Source organism: Vigna unguiculata, chromosome 7, assembly GCF_004118075.2.
Source record: "Vigna unguiculata cultivar IT97K-499-35 chromosome 7, ASM411807v1, whole genome shotgun sequence".
NCBI classification, from domain to species: Eukaryota; Viridiplantae; Streptophyta; class Magnoliopsida; order Fabales; family Fabaceae; genus Vigna; species Vigna unguiculata.
In genome coordinates, this window is record NC_040285.1 from 35,741,398 (window position 1) to 35,761,852 (window position 20,455).

Sequence of the window (20,455 nt, forward strand, 5' to 3'; positions counted from 1 at the left end):
TATACAAAATATTAAAAAATGTAAATTTGAATAATATAATTTTATTTAAAATTGGAAAATTAAATTTATATATTAAAATGTATGTTATTATTTTCTTTCATTCTTATTTTCAGATTATAATTTTTTTTATTTTATTGACAATGTGGTGATTGTTTGAGGAAGGAAGTAGCAGTGCTTCTGAAAACTGCCCGTGTTGGCGTGCCTGGCTACGTCATCATCTTCTTCCTTTGCTTTCATTTCACTTTCTTACGAATCCCAAAACCTTTCCGTTGCCCCACTACCACTCACCACTGCACTTCCCTGTTTTCTTTCTCTTCACTTTTCAAAACTTCTCATGCCTTGTCCCTCTATTTTATAATTAATCCTTATAAATCTTCCGATAATGCATTTTCCTTATTAAAGATTGTAAAAATCATCTTGTCTCCATTTATTCAAAAAAAATTAAATATGTTTCTCATTTAAATTATTTTTTTTAAATTAGATTTCAATTTTAAACTAAATTATATATCTCTTACACTGATTGGAGTGTGAAAAAATAAATTAATTCTACAAAGATAGATAGATTTATAAAGTAACAGAAAACAAGAAAAAAAAATTACACATCACACTTTCATCACACTTTCTCCGTTCTGTGTTCGAATACAAAGAAAGTAAAAAAAAGAACTTGGTTTTTAATATAAATAATAATAACAAATATAAATAATATATATATATATATAGCAATAAAAAATTTTATTACAGGGGTAATTTATTTATTCTTATAATTCATGTATTATTTAATTTTTTTTATCATATTCATCAATTTAAATTAATTTACAAAATTTCACAAATTTTTCTCTTATTTTTTCTCATATTTATTTCTTAATTCAAACATTTTCTCTTTCCTCTCTTTTTATTCTCAAATTCACTTATTTTTACTCTCTCAAATCAATCATCCGATTTAAACACAAATTTAATTTTATAAAAATAATATAAAACTTCTTATTATGAACAATAGCTTTTTACATCACTCTCTAATACAGCATAGAAACAAAACATATATATAGTCCAATCTAAAAACTAAACATAGTTTTCATAAATAAAATTTTCAACATCCCAATTTAGTATAATTTATATAATTGAGAAGTATATAAAATGTATTTATAAATTCATCATGAAAAATCAAAAACAAATTTTTTTAAATAATTAATACTTCAACTTGTAAGATTTATACAGCACAAACATTATATATTTAAACAACAACTATTAATTCTGTGAAGACCATTAGTAATCCTAAAGTTTCGCATACTCTTCCACATGTAAACAAATCACAACATTATAGAAAAAGAAAAGTAAACTAATGTAATCGTAAGAGATCATTTATATTATAAATTTTCTCATAATAGGTAATTTTTTCATTCTCAAAACAGCTTAACGCATATACAGAAATCATGTAACTATACAAAACTTGTCCTCCATGACATACATATGAAATCGAAACCTATTATCTCTAAGGATTTGGACATTTTACTTTATTTAGAAAGACAAATGTATTAAATAGACTTAAAGATTCAACACTCTTCTTTTCTCATACCCTTGGCTCACAATTGTGACCCAGGATGATATTATTTCATTAAAGATAAATAATTTTATTTTTAGTTATATTCTTTTCATATTTTTTTAAAATTTATAAAAATAGTAAATATTATTTTTATTTAATAACTAAGTGGAATAGTGGTGAAAGACCAGACTTAAGTATAATATTTCAAACTTTTTAATTTTAGTTGTACAGTTTTGATCGTGCATTTAATGAAAAGATGTTGTATGAAGATTTAAAAGTGATACAAATATGAAGGAATGTTTGTACATGATTTAGCAGGAGTGTCTGGGGCTGCAACTTTCAAGGACCTATTGTGAATGGTAAAACAACAGTAAAATGTTTGTTTACTTGGAACTATAACACCAACATTTTTGGGACTTACACCATATAAAAATAGCAAGTGCTACCATTGATTTGCCAACAGTCAAGTACTGGGTTGATAAATGATGTTGGGAAGAAGACGGAAGAAGACGAAATGGTTTGATTTGATATATACATATTTGATGCAACTTCAACTGTTTTAAATGAAATCGTTACAGTGTCGTATAATTGTAGAGAAAGAAAATGAAAGCAAGTAAAGAAGAGCATGTGATTGTGATCCCCTTTCACTGTGCACGCGGGTAGCAGCCACTTAATATATGGTTGTTATTTGGGAACCGATATGATGCATTTATGTAGTGTGAGTTATTGGTAAGTGTCATAATAATATTTTGCATCGGGTCATGGGATTTTGTGGTTGAAAATAAGGGGTTGAACCAACACAATGTCACCAAAATTGCCCCAAATGTTCTGAAGGGAAGTTAGTGATAAAAAGCATAAACCGAAGTGGCAAAAGTGTTGGTACAGCGATCAAAGTAGGGTGTTTCGGTGGTACAAATTCTCTGGTACAAATTCTCTTTAAGTGCATGTGTGGACATTTTATGGGATATTTGGAAAATTAAAAAGTGAGAAATTTTAAAACTTTTGATCCTTTCTTTGTTTTTGGAAAGGAAATAAATGGTATTGGGGAAATATATATTATGAATTTGATAGACAGAGATATTTTTGGTTCACGTTCATTGCTATCCTTCATCGAATCTGTTACTTATCAGTCATCACTGTACCAAATTCCTCGCACCAACAAGTGAATGAATTCATTTAACCCGTGATAATATTAATGCCAATGGACCCATAAAGTTGCTTTTATTCTTCTGTTGTGTTGATCTTATCGTACGTAGTGAGTATTGATGAGTAACCAGATACATATTAGTAGCAGAAAATGAGTTATTAGTGATGCATTGATTGATGGTTAAAGTTTGCACCCAGGAATTGTGTATGCATGCATTGAGTGACTGACACAGTACAAGAGTTGAGAGGTTGTGCTGGTCTTTGAAGATGAAAATGAAAGTACCATAATTGAGGGAGGGGCTGGAATAGGAATGAACATATATAAATAGCTAAGGCAACTACAGAAATTTGCAACAAAATGGAGTGAGCCAATAAATTCGCAGTGGCTACTCCAACAACAGTGAGTCAGAGGTTGTGCTATGCTGTTATGTGACAAACAGATTAAACTCACTCATTAAATGCTATAGTCCCACATCACTGGGACCTTTTCCTTTCCTCAAGGTAATCATTTTTTTTTTCGGTATTTTCAGATAAACCTAAACAAAATTTATTAAATAATATATCGTTTTATTTAAAGGGTTAAATATATTTTTATTTCTTAAATTTTAGTATAATTTAAAATTAGTTATTTTTTAATTTTTTGATTAATTTAGTTTTTTATTTTAAAAAATACGTGAATTTAGTTCTTTTAACCAAATTATGTTAAGTTTATCTGACATTTCAAGCGTATTTCATGATAGTATTTGAATTGTTTATACTGTTTGACACATTTTTGTTTCATTGTTAATTCAAATAATATAATAAAATGCGTTTAAAATGTCAAATAAATTTAACAAAATTTGTTAAGAATGATTAATTCACACATTTATAAAGATGAAAGACTAAATTGGTATAAAGTTTCGAATATGGACTAATTTCAAAATTTACTAAAAACTTTAGAGACGAAGAACACTAAAAAATAAAAGACCAAAAACATATTTAACCGATATCTAAATAACTATTTGTCTTAAGTGCGTAGATTTTATGATATCACTTAGATAACAGTTTACTTGTGAATTTATTTCAGAATATTCAAATGCTCAATGAGAATAATTATATTTATTGTTCCTTCTCTTTCTCTTCTTTATCATCATCAATAAGATTATTTACCCAATCTTCATAATTATGTCTTTCCTGATTAGAAACATCAATATTTAGAATGTAGAGAGTTTGTTGAACGGGTTAAACATAAGTTGCTTGAGTGTTAACTTAAATTCCACATAATGACTTCTTACAGTTTTTTTTTTAAATAGAGTCAAAGACATATTATATAATTTTGAATTTTATTTAAAGTTTAGAATAAAATTTTTATATACCTTTAAATAAGTGCATGTAAATGTAAAGTGTCAAAATATCCATTACTTTTTTCTTTTCAATGCCGTTGCATTATTATGTGGTCGAGTCGGGAAACGACCTTAGTTCATACAGTTGAATCAATTAATGAATATAATCCTAATTTTTGTCTTCATTTAACTCTTCTTGCTTGGTCACAGATTTTGTTATACGTCGATCTTGTAGCCAATTCTTGTAATGACATAATGTTTTGTTGTGAAAAATAGAAACACCTTTTTGACTTGAAATGTAAAGTTTTGTTTGGAAAACAGTCTCATCCACAAACCGAAGTGGCATTTGCGTTTGATTATTATCTTTTTCCATGGAAATAAATAGGTTTGTTCTGGTGGGTGGGTGAGTGGCGCAATGAATTTATATATTGCATTGGTGCGAAAAATGAAGGACATGAAGGGACATAATGAGATGGGACAGAACTGCATCAACTGAGCAAGAATTTAGAACAAGATTGAAAGCCACCCTGCAATTATTATCAGCCAAAAAGAAATTCAACTACGGGATAGATAGTTAGATAGATACTGCGATTCTTCTGACCCCCAACAATTAATCACAAAGGGTGATTTATGCAGTGAGTTGTTGGTATAGGTTGCAAATTGCTTTATTTATCCATTAATTCCAAAAGCCGACACTGTAATATACACCTTTTTTTTCCACAATACAGGAAAAGCTTCCAAAATTCTTGTATCCATCTTCTGTACCTTTCCGACTCACACACCTAATGGTCAAAGCTACAGTGAAGATCATGCACTTCTTATAGCAAACTTATTTCCTCCAACACATGTATTTAAAGGTGGGAAACGATGAGACTAACACCGGCAATCGTTAGAACAAGACGATAAAGAAAAAATAAAGAGATAAAAATAAACACAAAATTTCAATTTAGTTCTGCGTACAATGGATATGTTTACGTATTATATTAGGAAGTATTTTTATTTCTGTGATTTTCTTTACATATGTGGAATTTTGTGTTTCTCATAAACCAATTAAACTTCTCGTACCATTGTCTCAATGCTTGTTTCAATTCATACAAACTTTTATGAAATTTGCATACAAGATTCTCTTTGCCTTGTATTTCAAAATCTTTTGGTTGTTTCATAAAGATTTTTTCTTCAAGATCTCCATATAAGAATATAATTGATATGTTGATCAAGACTGTCACAACAACTAAATTGAAACTTTACATTACCTCAACTAATCTTCAAAAAAATCGACGATGAAGACATCAGAACAAGTTGTTTGTGTTCCAGACAATATCTAAAAAAATTAAGATTATTTATTGTTATATTTAGAAAAATTCTACATTGGATAGATAGTTGATGACACCCTTACATCCACGAGTGTAGCGAAAGAATCGATGTAGGCAATAAAAGTGTTTGATAATGCGGATGAGATATAATAATTGTGGCACATTCTAGGGTAACCTAGGATTAGTCTTCAATCAAAAGTATGTGCACATAATGAATAATCCCTGTTTATCTATTGCATTATATAATGAAGTGGGCCTATACCACCCGTGTGTGTAGTGTTTTCTTTTGCTTGGTGAAGCAATGAAGCACGACCTTATTATCAGATTGGGATATCCTATCGTATCTCAAAATAGAAACCTTGCACAACCAAACGTCAAAACACAAATAGTACCGTTATGGGATTCAAGATAGCACATTTTGGGGTGGCATTATAACATTAGATAAGTAAGTTTGCTATTCCGGGAGGGTTTCTACTTTATAGTAAAATGTGTTTGTGGTATCACTTAAAAAAAAAAAGAGTTTGGGCCAATCCACAATTTCTGTCCATTAGATCATACCAGTAAAAATTGGCTTCACTATATTCTAATTATCTTAATAGGTTTACTATCGTTATTATCACTTTTCTTTTTGTAAAAAAGCAAAGTTTCAAAACTAAAATCGGTTCATATTTCAATTTAGTTAATAAAGGGACCAAACTCTTAAAAATGTTGAGAAGAAAACAATGGTAAACCCTAATTAGTATGATCAGACTCGTACAAATAAATTTAAATAAAAATGAAATATTATTTTGCTAGGAGCTATAACGGTAGATAATAGCAATAATCAGTGTTTAGTTTTTTTTAGACACCTTTATTCTTCCATTACAGGCAATAAGTTATCTCCCTTTCCTTACATCATATCAACCCTTTCTTTTTCTTTAGTAGACTTCTATTTTTTCTATTTAACTTATCTATTTTTTTATAATAAATACAGAAAACTGAAAAAAGTCCAGTGAACTCTATTAAACCAAAGTGTCAAAATGAGTGGGTGTAGCTTAAAACAAATATAAATAAAAAACCACTACTAAAATATAAAAATAAAACATACATCAAACTCATAGTTATATCCACGAGGCTACTTTTAGTTATTGAATTTAAGTTATATAAAATATTTTTGTTGAAAGTTCTGATACGATAATGACCATTTCAAATTGTATAAAAGTGAGTATAAATTTTCTTAGTTTTGTAGAATTAAATTTTATTTAAAATCTCATTTTTAATATAATATCATAAAATTTGATGGTTATTAAATTTATTATTTGACTTCGTTGTCATGACAATCGGATCATTCGTCAATGTTTAGTTTCATATTTAGAATTAATATAAAAATTGATTATATGAATGAAAATTTAAATTGATAAACAGAATTTATTGAATGAAAATTTAAATTGATTATACAGAATTTGAACTTGGTCATCTAAGAAGAATGGAAAGAAACAAAAAAATCTGAAATACAGAGAAAACAATAATTGAGACAGGAGATTGGAAGATGAAATGTGGGAAGTGAAATAGAGAACAGTAAATAGCAGGCCCCACAAGTTTAGGGCTGATAAGGATAAATGTGGGAAGTGAAATGGACGTAAAGAGAAGTATGAAAGAAAATTGAAATAGGTAGAGGGTAGAGGGTCTAACTCAGTGATGTTTGTTTGTGCCTAGAACGCAATCCAGTAATAATAATGGTAAGAAATTTGGGACGTATTTGCCGCCGAGAAAGGAAGCGCCGTACGTTGAGTAGTGGCGGTGAAGGGTGTTGGCAGTTCCCACTTTAGATTTTCTTCCAGATTACAGATGGGACACAAATAACTCTCTTGTTTTTAGCTTAGGTTAGCTTTATCAGCTACCTGGTGATGGAGATGGCTTTTCCAAGTAAATGTAGCAGCAGCAGCAGCAGCAGCTTCCTGATAGATTGATTGAAATCAATGCGTTCATAGAAAAGGACTGGAAACCCTGCAATGCAATCCATCTTCTTTATTTAACTTTATTAATCTTTTTAAAAATATTAGTTTAGGGTTTCATGATTATCCAAGAACAGAAGAGAAGAAGGGGGCGGAGATGGGACATGGACAGAGACAGGGAGGTGAGGATTCTGTGATCTCAATTTCAAGATCATTCACAACACAACACACAACCCACCAAACACATTAATTCCTCTAATAATTCCAAACAACCAGCCTGTGCCATCACCTATTTCAACTTCAATTCAAGATGTGACACCTGTTTTGTTTTTTCTTCCAAAAATTAACCATTTCTTATATTGTCTATGGCCCAAATTTTTTCTATGGGCCCTTTTATGTACCTCTGGCCCATCTTATTTTATCAGTAGGTGCAGCTTCACATCCTCACTGTAATTACCGTAAATAAGTTAGATGGGCCTGTGCCACCACCCATTAAATTTCAATCCACTAGCCCATCTTCTGCCCAAGTGGGTAACTAACTATTCATTTGCACTTAATAGCTTATCTCGTTGTAATATTAGTTTTTCACTCGCTTGCATCTTACGACTTTCTTCCAATCGAATGATGTTTATAATGTCTTAAGTTCTGTAGAGCGTATATGTTTTGTTTCATGGCATTGTGGCATGCAGGATCTTGTTTCATGGCTTCTATGAAGGGAACCGTTGCATGTCTACACTACTCCAATTGATACATTTAGTAATGTTTACCAAAATCAAATACGTTTAGCAACCTTTTCTTAGTTAGATCTATTGAAAGTGTAACCATAAATAACGTTTTTTAAAATAAATGTTATATGCCATGATTTCTTTCACTATATTAATTTATGTTATACTGTACACCTTTGTCTTAAATTTATTGAAAATGACATTTTATTTTGTTTTCAAATAAAAAATTAGTAAAACTTATTAATGTTATAAAACATTTGTATTAATAACATTTTTTTAAAAAGAGTGATAAGGTGGCCTAGTCTTTAGAAGGAAGGGAATAGAGGACAAAGTCGTGAATTTGATTCCTCCTGCTAACAATTTGGATAAATAAGATTAGTTTGGTGGATTCATCCTGCTAACCATTTGGAGAAATAAAAGTAGTTTGATGCTAATAATTTAGAGAAATAAGATTGGTTTGGTAGGATCATTTAGAAGGGAAGGTGTGAGAGATTGTGAGTTCACCTCCTCGACTAACAAAACTAATAAGAAATACATTTTTTATAAAATTTTCTCTATTAAAATAAATTAGTGAAGGTTTTTAGTAACATTTTAATTATACTTCACTTTTATGAAAAAATATTACTGATATTTTTTAGTAATATTCTTACAAAATTACCTTTCTATTAAAATATGTTACTAAAAAGTTATATTTATATTTTAGTAACATTACTTTTTTATTGAAAACTAAAAAAAAAATAATACCACTTTGAAAATCTTATCTTATAAAATTTTCACTAAAAACTCTTAGCAACATTTTTGTAAATGTAACTATTAACAAGAAAACAACGTTATTAAAAGTCATTAATAATATAGAAAATACCTAACATTTACTAAAATATCACTGAACCATGTTAATAACATTTTTTCGTGATTTAGTAATATGTTTTTATGTTACTAAATATGACATATCAAGCGCTAGTTCTGATAATTCCAAGAAACTATTTACATCTTACAAAAAATTTGCAAGTTACATAGTGTGCAAATGACAAATTGCTGAAGACATAGATGATGATGAATGAAGGTCATTAATTAGTGCAACACATAGTGTGTCATATATAGTGCTTTAGTCTGCCCTACGACCATGCCCGAATTGTTCTGTGTCACAAATTTCTTTCTCATCATGTCCATACAATTCTTCAATATCCCATATTGTATTCGTTCACAAAAATGCCTGATGAGTCATCATGCATAATAGGAGGATCTATATTACAGGAAAATTCATGTTCGCATAAAATAATATATTGAGAGTTAAAATATACACAGTTTTCAAAGTAATAGAGACGACAATCCTCTGTAGGGATACCCTACAAATGCAGACACTGACTGTTCATCAAAGTTATCCTTTTGTCTAGGGCGATTCTGTGTATAGCTTAGGCAACCTAAAGTTCAAATACAAGAATGGTAGGTGCCATCGCCACACTCACCCTAGAAATTTGATGACCAAATTTGCTTGCAAGAAATGTATAAACCAATAAGATGAATTGTTCCATTTTCAATATAGTGATTGCTTGAAACCTTTTAAACTCGGTACCATTTTCTCTAACTATTTCAGCTAACAAAAATATATCAAATAATAGATAGAAAGCACCACGATAAGAACATAAATGATAAGCACCCCACACATTAAAATGTATGAACTCAAAAGGGTCGATAGTTTTGTTATGATTGAAACTAAAAAAAAAATGTGTTGTTTGCTTAGCTGTCGAAAAGATATGAAGCAAGTTCATGTTTATCATTGTGAACAGTATGAATACCAGGAAGCAGATTGAGTAGTTGATTGCAATGACACCCCATGCGTTGGGCCACAAGGTGAAAGAATCAATTCCACTTGCTTCATGTGTCACCATTTGTGTGACTAAGAAAAAATAATAGACCCCATTAACCAATTTCTCACCCATACCACTGTCTCGAAATACAAACTTGTACCATACGCCATTTATTAGTCATGTACTACATTTGGCACAATCCTTTGACAATGTTTATTGCTCCTCATTTACTGCAGTTACCTTTTCTCATGGACCACTCCAACACCACATGCTGCAATAACCTCCTCTACTTAAGCTCAAATCATGACTTGTCCAAAAATCAAAGTTTTTTTCACTTGCTTACCAGTGAGGTTCTGAATGGACGATAACAATTAATTGGCTTAAATGGCTTTAACAGTTCCCAATATACACCGATCAAATTTAAGGTTTCACATACTACATGAGTAACACCAGTGCAGATACAAATTCAGACCTTATAAATTTAAAACGCAGCAAAAGTGTTATGCTGAACAATAAAGGGATTAAGTTTCATGTATTGTTGTATTTATATAATATGTATGTAAGTTTGTATCAGTTACATTACATGTGCGTAAATCTTATGATGAGCACATTTAACAGAATACTAAACTGAGCAGCGTTAAGAAATTGGGTCATGTGAGGCACGCTCAACATTTATACAGTATAGCACTCAGGTCAAGGTCATGCAAGCCACACTTTGCCCAAATATTTTATTGTGGAATCTGCCAAACTTTTCCTGCACGTCTGCTTTTTATCTTTTGGCTCTCCATAAAGGGTAAAAACAAATACTTTTTGACCCCTTTCTTTAATTTTCCCATAGTGAGGTCCCTTTAAGCACTATTAGATCTCAAATAAAAAAAAATGATTAGAATCATTTATGTGGTGATAGTAGAATGAGATCTTAGTATTTGGCAGGATAATGACCTTAGATGATCATGAGATTAATCTTGGGGTGTGGTTGGGTGAGAATCCCTTGTGTCTAGACTCTGCAGAATTTAGAAACCAGTACAGGTGTATACTTCTTTCATATCAAGCGTATAATTCGGATAATCGAGTTGAGGATCTTGCATTGTTTGTCTTCACATGCTTTGAGTGCTTACTAAAATGCCTGTTTAAAAATATGCTTGTATACATATATGGTGAAAATTATTTTTTATCTCTAACTTACCCTTTCTCTATGTGTTTGTGTTTGGTCTTCTTTTTGCGATGATCACCAATATTTTGGTGTGAGCAGATGTGGAGACTTTGGGTAATCGTGATGTTGGCAGGAGGCTGTGGTGTAGTTAATCTTTCTGATCCTTTATTACTCATTGTTGAATCTTTCTTCTTATATACTTTTATTTGGTAATTCTTTGTTATGCGAGCAAATTTTCAGTTTAATCTAATTTATTTATATTCTGTTAATGATATTGTGTTGTGTCTTTGAGTTTTAATTCTAGTATAATTTGGAAAAACTGTAAAGGTTAATTTTAATATCCTTTATGTTTGTGCTCTATTTTATACAATAAACAAGCAACGCTCTATTTATTTGAATTATTCAATTAATTTGTAAAGTTACACTAACTCTACACTTAAATTCTTTGAGATTTACTAATTGTTTTTCTGAATCTTACTAACACTTCTTATAATTACATCATCTTTTTAATTGTTCAAAAATGTCACACCTTACATACGAGAAGTTGCTAAAAATTATAAAACTCTTACACAAGTAATCTTAAGAACCATATGCAGTGCTGGTGTGATTTACTCTACAAAGAAAAGAAGCATCGCTACAAGTATATTTCTTCTATAGTTTGTACAGAGGCAATGAAATACAAGACAAGAAAAAGTTGCAGGTCTGAACTCATAATCTATCTTCTTTCCGAAATAACGTTCAACTGTAACGCGATGGAACTCTATGCTGCTGCCCTATATTTATATGACTAGGAACACCCATTTCTCACTAAAAAGGCATATATGATGAGATATTGCAAGAACCAGCACGAGTAGCCAAAGGGAGGAGCTTCCTCGTAGAATTAAGCTATCTGAGAATAAACCAAAAAGAAGAAGAATAACAAGGATAAGGTTCAAGAAAAATTTTAGGCGTCATAAAATGTATAGAACGTATAGACAATGTATAGTAAATAACTACTCATGGTGCTTAATGATCAGAGATAACTTAGAAATAATGTGTCGCGACGAGACAAAATGAGTTGGTTGGTTCTGTAATAACAATTGGACCATATTTATACCAAAAGAGTTACATACTCTGATTTTCTGACTGTCTAAAACTGATGCACCTAAGTATGTATAATCATGAACCATCCTTTCGAGAAAAGTCATCTAATTTCTATTTGTTTGGTTTTTGGGTGAGTGAAAAGAAAAGCAAAACCCAAATGCAGACCTAATCATGCATATAGTTGTGACTTTACACACATTCTTACCGTTGCCATTCAATGTTGGTGGTGGTGGTGATGGTGGTGGAGCCTTGGATGAGTTCATCAATGATATTCCAAGGTTGGAGCAACTCAAACCGAAAGCACCTTGAAGACAAATTTAATTTAATCTCAAAATTTTTTGGAGAATTCTGGGAACAATGAAATTACAGTAAATAAGGTTTTTCTCTCTAAAGCGGATTAAACATAGGACTTCCTCCAAACAAACTGATTTAACTCTGACTGAGGTTTTATTTTCTTACATTCTTTGAAGCAAGGTAAGGCAGTGATATTGAGAATATTGTAATAACCAGCATCACATATGCAACTATAAGAGAAGAAGGAGGTTCTGTTGCACGACCCACCTCCACAATCAACCCAATGGCAAGCTACATAAACATACGACCAAAATGTTACAACATCTTTGCAAGAAAAAAAAAAGCTGAAACGTTTGCTGCCAGTGATTATATAAGTCCATTACCATTAAATATTGATTCATTAGCTTTTCTTTCTTTCTGTGGATCGGGAGCAGGGGCATTGGAGCAAGAGTAATTCATAGTACCTACATCGAGGATCACGCAAATCTTTCAGCGTCTGGTAAAAGCTGTGAACTGTTCTAAACAATCACAATTCATTTCTTAATCCATTTGGATGTTTTCATTAACTTGTTTCATAAAGGTGCAGTATCAGCACCGTGCTTTTCTTTTATCGATGAATATTAACAGTTGAAAACAATCGGCCAAAAGCATAACATGGCAAGTTTTGAGCAAATTCTTAATGCAAATGAAATGTTGAACATATCACAACTTAATAGTAGCAGTACACCATATTACGACATTACTTAGAAACTACACTGTGTTACTAATTCAGATTTATTATCTTTAAATTTAAGCAATGCTTGAGTGCCATACCATAATACTGTGTGATTCCTCCATATAGTAGCGTAGCAAATAGTTTCACCAAACAAAAAACAAACGAACAACATAACCATTCACGCTTCCTAAGATCTCATGTCTCGATTGTGTTAGTATAGTTCTAAAAGCAAGCGTCCTATTAAAATGCATTGTTTAAGATTAAATCAAGCAGAGAACAACCCATAAGAAAACAGTAGCGACTACATAACTTGTATTTGGAGGAGGGAGTTCTTACAATTAGGAAATATGCAAGGAAGAAACTTTAAGCCCTCATGAGGAGAAGAAAGACTTTGCCCCCAACCTGGATCGCAATCGCATTCAAACAACATAGTGTCATTCTCAGAACGCTTGCAAGTTCCCTTTCCACATTCCACTTCTCTGCACACATCCTCTGAACTTACGTCACATTGCAAACAGAACAGGAAGTCAAAACCAATTTGCGAAGTCGAATTCAAATCGATTAAATAAAAAAGAAGGGAACTTGAGAAGACCCATAAGAATTAAAGCCATGAAACTTCATTCCATTGAATCAAAAGCAACAAGTCCAGAATCCCAATAAAGAAATCCAATCCAATCAAGAAAAAAAGAAAAAAAGAAAAAGAGTCACGTTCACAAACCATATAATGGAGAGATCAGAGGAGATAGGAGATCACTTGTGGCCGCCGAAAGAGTTTGCAGAAGAAGAAAAAGAATGACACTTGGGAATCCCATCTTTAACTATGTATAACAAGAAGAAAGAGTGTTACGATCCAATTTCATAAGAACTTGTTTTCTCTCTCTAACTACAATAGCTATTTTCTGTGACTGTTTGCTCAAGATTCTTAAGAATTGGTATCAGTTTTTTTTTACTATATCTGTGATCTGCAAAATAAGCTGCGCAAGTGGTGACCCTGGCATTATAATATTCATCTTGGACCGGTGCCCACGTTCTGAAGAATTTATAAGGTCTTCGTCTCTCTAACTAATTTTTTGTCGCTTAATTTTCCCAAAATTCTTATCACGAAGAGAGAGGGTCAAAATAGCACGAACAACGTAGCAATCTAACACTTGGATACATGATGTATCTAATCGTAAACTGTTTGAACCTAGTCATATGCAAACAAAGTCAATAGTCTTCGAGGGTATTTAGTGCACTAATGTCATGTCTGATTTTGAAGTGAGAAAAGAAAGAAAAAATTAAATTAAATATTTAGTTATCTGACAGAATAAAAATATGTCAAAAAGAAAAGTAAGTGATGTAATGTGATAACAAATAAAGACAAAGAAAACTAGATAAAAATTAATATATTATATTCTATCATCTTTTATTTTCTTTTTCCAAATATAAATTCTCCTAGTACAGTATGTGTTTCGATCCTGGCAATTTACTCCACAAAGTGACATGACCAGTTTCATTGTTGAGATGTCATTTCAACCTGGCATTCATAATAAACATTGATTTGCGGGCCAATCTGGGAAAAGAAGTACATTCCTCATCAATTTTGGCCTTTGAATTTGAATGCTGTGTAAGTGCATCTCAAAGTTGAATTTAATGAGGGTTGCAGTCATAATTAGATGCATCGAATTATATCTGTTAGCATGTATGATTAGATAATAATGACAACAAAAAATTATCAGCAATTTAATAGTTTAATGGTTGTTTATATTGTTGTTGAGTGATTGAAATGCGCATTACAGTTACAGAGTGATGTATTTAGTAGTTAAATTATATTAATCAAAATCAAATAACTTTGTAGTTGGTATTTAGAAAGTCCTTTGTCCTTGTTCAAGAAAGCCACCCACAGCAACTCGCCAACATTTTTTCTCCTTTCCCTTTCACTAATTAATTTTGTTCAGAGAGTTGATGAATACAAATTTGCAAATTAGAGACTCACGTCAACGTTGAATACCCAATCTTCCAAAGAGGGAGATGATTATACGCTTTCTTTTGTTGCTATGCGGCTGCACTAAAGTTACTTACCGAATCATAATAATTGGTGATTGGATTAGCTGCCAAACCACAATTTAAGGATATTTGCCTCACAAACTGATCACACTTATGCAAAAAAGAAATATGACGACTTTTCTTATCAAAAGGTAGGGCTTAATCACTCAACAATCTAAATTGTTTCTCTATACTCGATAAGTTTCATATCGTTTAGGAGTCGAGGTTAAGCGAAACTTAAATAATCTGATCTCCCTATATTTTTTCTAGACACATTTTAAGGACAAAATCGTGATGGAGCTCAAACACTTCAAAACAGACAATATTTCAAGAACACGATGATTGTTCCTAAAAATGACTTTTGGACGACGAACTTGACTCGAAATCGGAACATAAATAATTCACTAAAGTTATGTTTACATTCTTACCTTTTAATGTTTGCCTCAAAAATATATTTGAAATTTTTTGTTATTCTCATACTCGTGAATGAGTTCTTAAACTTTTGAAAATATATTATTTTAATATATTTTTTTATATTTAAACTTAATATTTAATGGAATTTTTTTTACTGCCTTTTAAATTTGAGAGAAGAATAAATTCACATTTTTTTAAGTGTGAGAACTAATTCGTTAATTTAAAAATAAAAAGACGAAAAAAAAACGTTTGATAAAATATACGTACCAATGATTGAAATTATTTGACATGAAAATTTATTTAAAAGCAATGCTTTATCAAAACAGGCTCTAAAATAAGAAACATTAGTATTGTAACAACAACTCTTCATTAATATAGTTTAAAAAAAAAAAAACGTGTTAGTGTATGTTTTAATATAGAGAAATGATTACCGCATTAACCTGTCAATTACCCTTTTCATCTCATCAGCTTCAACTTGGTTCTCCATGGTTGAAATGAAAAACTTGACGTACATATGTCACAAAAGTACAAGAGATACTAATGATTAAAATTTGTTAATATCTAAATAATAATAATAGTGGCAGTGAAAAGTATACCTATAAAGGACTGAAAGATTCACCAAATTAGTGTTTCAATTCTATCGGTTAAATATTAGTTAACAAAAGAAAATTCGCACACACCAAAATAGCATTCATGTAAATTTAAAATAACAATCAAAAGTGTAAACGTGTTTGCAGATATTAAAGTATTTACTAATTAATGAAGAAAAATGGTTTCAAAGAGATATATTTTTTACATTCTAATATTGTTTGCTAAAAGAAAATACTGGGCAATTTTATTTTATAGAAAGGTTTACTTTCAACTTTTTAAACAGATAAGTTTATCTATCTATATATATATATATATATATATATATATATATATATATATATATATAATAAAGAGAATTTTTTCCATTGGTTTAACTGCTGTTTCGTAAATTTCTATTTAAACAGATTATTTCTTTTACTTTTTTTTAGTAAAAAAAGTGTCAAAGAAAAATAAATGTTTCTAAAAAACAAGTAATTATTAAAAAAAAAATTAACTTATTTAAATAAGATATTAGGATTGAAATTGAAATATATTATGTTGAACACAACGTTAGAATGTCATGTTTATAAATCCCCTCTATATATTTAGGAAAAAATATTTTGACACAGTTTTCAATCTTGACTTCCATTTGACATTAATAATAAAATATTTTATTAATGTTATGAAAATAAATATATATAAAATATTATAATAAAATAATAGTATTTTGAAGTGTTAAACGGTAATAAGAAAAAATTTGCGGTGTGAAGCTACCCTGCGCATATATTTATTTCCGTAGTCCTTAAAATTTATTTATAATGTTTCGATAAGACATTTATTTGAGAAAATTGTGAGTAATGTAAGAAGAAAGGTTGGCGCAGGTAGTTAGTTATTTGGGACAGTAAAAATTAGAGCATGTACTAATTCTGGAACACATAAGCCAACATGTGCAGAATGAAAGTAATAAAGTTACTGAAATGAAGTGGTGAGCACTTAAACGAAGGTGTATTATATGAAATCAGAGTTGTACTGGAGTTCGACAATAAGGACAGTGAGGATGAGCTGCAAGCCATGGAAGAAGACATGCAGAATGATACTTGTGGGAGCACGAAAGGTTCATAACATGTTGTTGCTCTTCCCCCAACTCTTCAAGGCAAACAGCACACACTTTTCTCTCTTCCTTAACCTTGTTCCCACGCAATAACCATGAATTCTCTAATAACTTCCGACCCAATCCTCCCTCCTTCTTCTGGTTACTGCTTTCCCTCACTTTCCCCCCTTTTTTCCTCGGATTCTCACCTGACCTGTAATATCATGCATGTGTTAACCATAACTACTCACTCACCGGTCTAAGATTCTCCCGAGTGAGTTTCATACGACATCATCACGTGGGTGCATATAATTATTCTATTTATGTAGTATTAGCATATGTATAGGAATCGTTAAATCTAGAAGTAGATAGAGTCTGATTGCAAGGAACCACATCGAATCTAACAAATAAAATCACATGAATCCTTAATTAGTGATGAGGAAGTGGGAAAGTGTAGGAATATACCTGTAGGAGGAAAAAAAGTGTCCAAGTTTGTGGTGAAGCCTCTGCCTGGCCTTGAGAGCAGTTTGATCTAAGACAGTGAGAGGAAGCGAAGGTGGGTGGAGTGATTCTTCCTTTAGGTAATAGTTGTGTCGATTTTCATGTCTGTGATTGTTCTCTGCTCTCTTCCGTGCAAGTAAACCAACACCGGGTAATCTACCAGCCATGAACCAAACCTCTTTACCTGCTCATGCTTATCTAAATTTATGGCTATAATAAGAGCCCCAAATAATGCGTATCCATGTTTGTTATGGTTACTACTTGGGTGTGACAGCTGAGTAGAGTGAGTGAGTTTGTTACCTATTGGTAAATATCAAAAGCTAGGGGCCCCAATTCTCATCACTCTCTTACCCTTTCTAATCATTTCAATTATGTGCCATACATGTGCATTACTTGACACCTGTGTAAATGTATGGCTCTTGGAGAGCTCGACAGTGTCATGTTCTGTGATGTGGCACATTGGTAAATCTTCTTTCTGCACACCAATTGTACTGGATTCATTTCATCCAGATTCTTCCGAGGACCAATTTTGGTGTTTGCAAATCAAACACGTGGTTCTCTGTCACCACCTCAAAGGGACACACATTCTTATGGACTCAAGTTGCGTTATAACTTCATTGGGGAAACTCACACTCCTGTCACATGCAAGTTGGGGGAAACTCAAATTTTATTTTCGGGTCGGTAAGTGCGTCTCGACCTTTAACTTAACATCTAATTTTGGTAAAAGATGATCTATCTCAAAATTTGGTTTCGTCTTAAATTTTAATCCAGAACATTTTATTTTGATCTTAATTTATTATTTGCATCTCAATTTTTGATAAAAAAAATATTATTTTTAAGAATTAAATAAAGTTTTGAAGCAGGTCAAATTCATCTTGACTCTCACTCTATTCCACTTTTAAAAAGGTTTTAGAAATTTGAGTTTTATTTTTGACACCTTAATTTAAAGTCTCCTAAAAAATGACTTATTCAAGTGTAGATTATGATTGATTCATAAACCATGGGTCAAATTGTGAGTTATACATAAAACTCGTAAATTGATATTGTAACACCTTAAATATCCTTTATACCACTACGGGATTTATGACCTTTAGTAACGTTTAGTAGGTTACATTTATTAAAAATGTTACGGTTTATAAATTTTATGATCTATAGTAACATTTAAAAAAAAATGTTAATATATTGCATTTAATTTTTTTCATTTTTTCTTTGAAAAGGAGAAGTGTGATTCCCTCTCTTTTCTTCTTTACAACCGTCATTTGTGTACATTAAACAACAAACAACTTCCAAAATCAAAACGGGATGGTTGATGCAATCCCTATAGTGAATCTCATAAATTCAAAAATGATAAAGCCAAAATTTAAGAAAGAAACAACAAAGGTTTCACAAAGGAGCGTTCGTGAAACAATTTTCTTAGTTGCAACAAATTGCAAGGGTCATGCGACCACCATTGTAACTTGGTGTCCAAAACTAATGCTTCAGCTATGTTCAAAAACCTCCACCTTGACAATCTTGTCTTCAAAAAACAAAAGTTAGGACACACGCTTGGATGTAACTGCTGTTAAGGAGCTTACATGAGATTACAGGTTAATTAGTCAAAGTGATAAAGAAAATGGCTACGAGATATCAAAGAAGAATGTAAATGGCTACGAGATCTCAAGGAAGAAGAGAAATTGCTAGGTCTTGAAAAGAATTTATAATAGAAAAATGACGCTTCAAAAGAAAAAAAAAAATCGCATCTCTCCTTTTCAAAGAAAAAATAATGAAAAAAATACATATTTTATTTTTTAATTCATTTTTATCTTATCTCCGTGCCTAACATTTTTTTAAAACGATTACAATTAAATGCGATATAGTAACATTAAAAATGTTACTGTAGATCATAAAATTTATAATCAGTAACATTTTTAGTAAATGTAATCAAATAAACATTACTAAAGGTTATAAATCTCGTAGTGGCTATTCAATTTTTATTTTCAATTGTTATTTGATATGAATATAATTATAATTTTTTCATAAGATTTGACATTGTAAAAAAGAAAATATGTATCATTTGACATTAAATATGTGGTAATATCATTTTTTTATAATTTTTTATTTTTGTAAAAAATGTATTTAATTAATATTTAGATAAGTAAAGACTTCAATATATATATATATATTGATATTACATCCATTTGAGAATGAGAATAGAATGTCACATAAGTTTTATAGCCAATAGATATAATAATAAAAATGAATTTTACTTAAGAGTTAAAAAATATAGTCAAACTTGTGTCACTCCACTTTATTGTCATATGTAATAAATGCTACAAAACTATATCCACCCTTTACTAATACTATTGTTAAAAATTAAAAATAATAATGTAATAACATGTCTAGAATTTGAACTTTATATCATTAATTAAATTGAATAATATTATTTTTTATTTTCAAAATATGAAAGTTAATTTTTATTAATATTATTTTATTTTTATAATTATTAAATAATCGTAAAATGTTGTCAAATATTTTTTTTCCCGATATTTATACCTAAAATAGATTATGTTAGTTTAAATAAATGGACTCTAATAAGATAAACTGATAATTTTATTTTTTTTGTTAGATATGTTTTTGGTCCTCTAACTTTCTAGTAAATTTTGGAATTAGTTTATTTCAAAACTTTAGACTAATTTAGTTATTTATCTTTCAAAATACGTGGATTTAATCACTTTTAATCAAATTTTGATAGGTTTGTTTGATGTTTGGTACGCATTTTAGAATTGTATCTGAGTTGCTTATATGTTTGACACATTTTTTGTTTCAATGTGAAGTCAAATACT

General features: G+C 30.6%; 2 protein-coding genes across 2 annotated transcripts; both read right to left on the reverse strand.

Annotated features, from left to right (window-relative positions):
• Positions 1 to 11,476: 11,476 nt before the first annotated feature.
• Positions 11,477 to 14,194, reverse strand: LOC114190465. Its single transcript, XM_028079360.1, has 6 exons — positions 13,752 to 14,194; positions 13,370 to 13,525; positions 12,702 to 12,782; positions 12,484 to 12,609; positions 12,230 to 12,328; positions 11,477 to 11,830 (listed from the first exon to the last, which is right to left on the reverse strand). The coding sequence occupies exons 1-6, from the start codon at positions 13,843 to 13,845 to the stop codon at positions 11,721 to 11,723; spliced, it is 666 nt and encodes a 221-aa protein (XP_027935161.1). The 5' UTR covers positions 13,846 to 14,194; the 3' UTR covers positions 11,477 to 11,720.
• Positions 14,195 to 16,927: 2,733 nt separating this feature from the next.
• LOC114190701 (RING-H2 finger protein ATL34-like) lies at positions 16,928 to 17,936 on the reverse strand. The gene is made up of 2 exons (XM_028079681.1): positions 17,598 to 17,936; positions 16,928 to 17,346 (listed from the first exon to the last, which is right to left on the reverse strand). Exons 1-2 carry the CDS (start codon positions 17,798 to 17,800, stop codon positions 17,061 to 17,063), a joined length of 489 nt encoding a protein of 162 aa, XP_027935482.1. The 5' UTR covers positions 17,801 to 17,936; the 3' UTR covers positions 16,928 to 17,060.
• Positions 17,937 to 20,455: the final 2,519 nt, after the last annotated feature.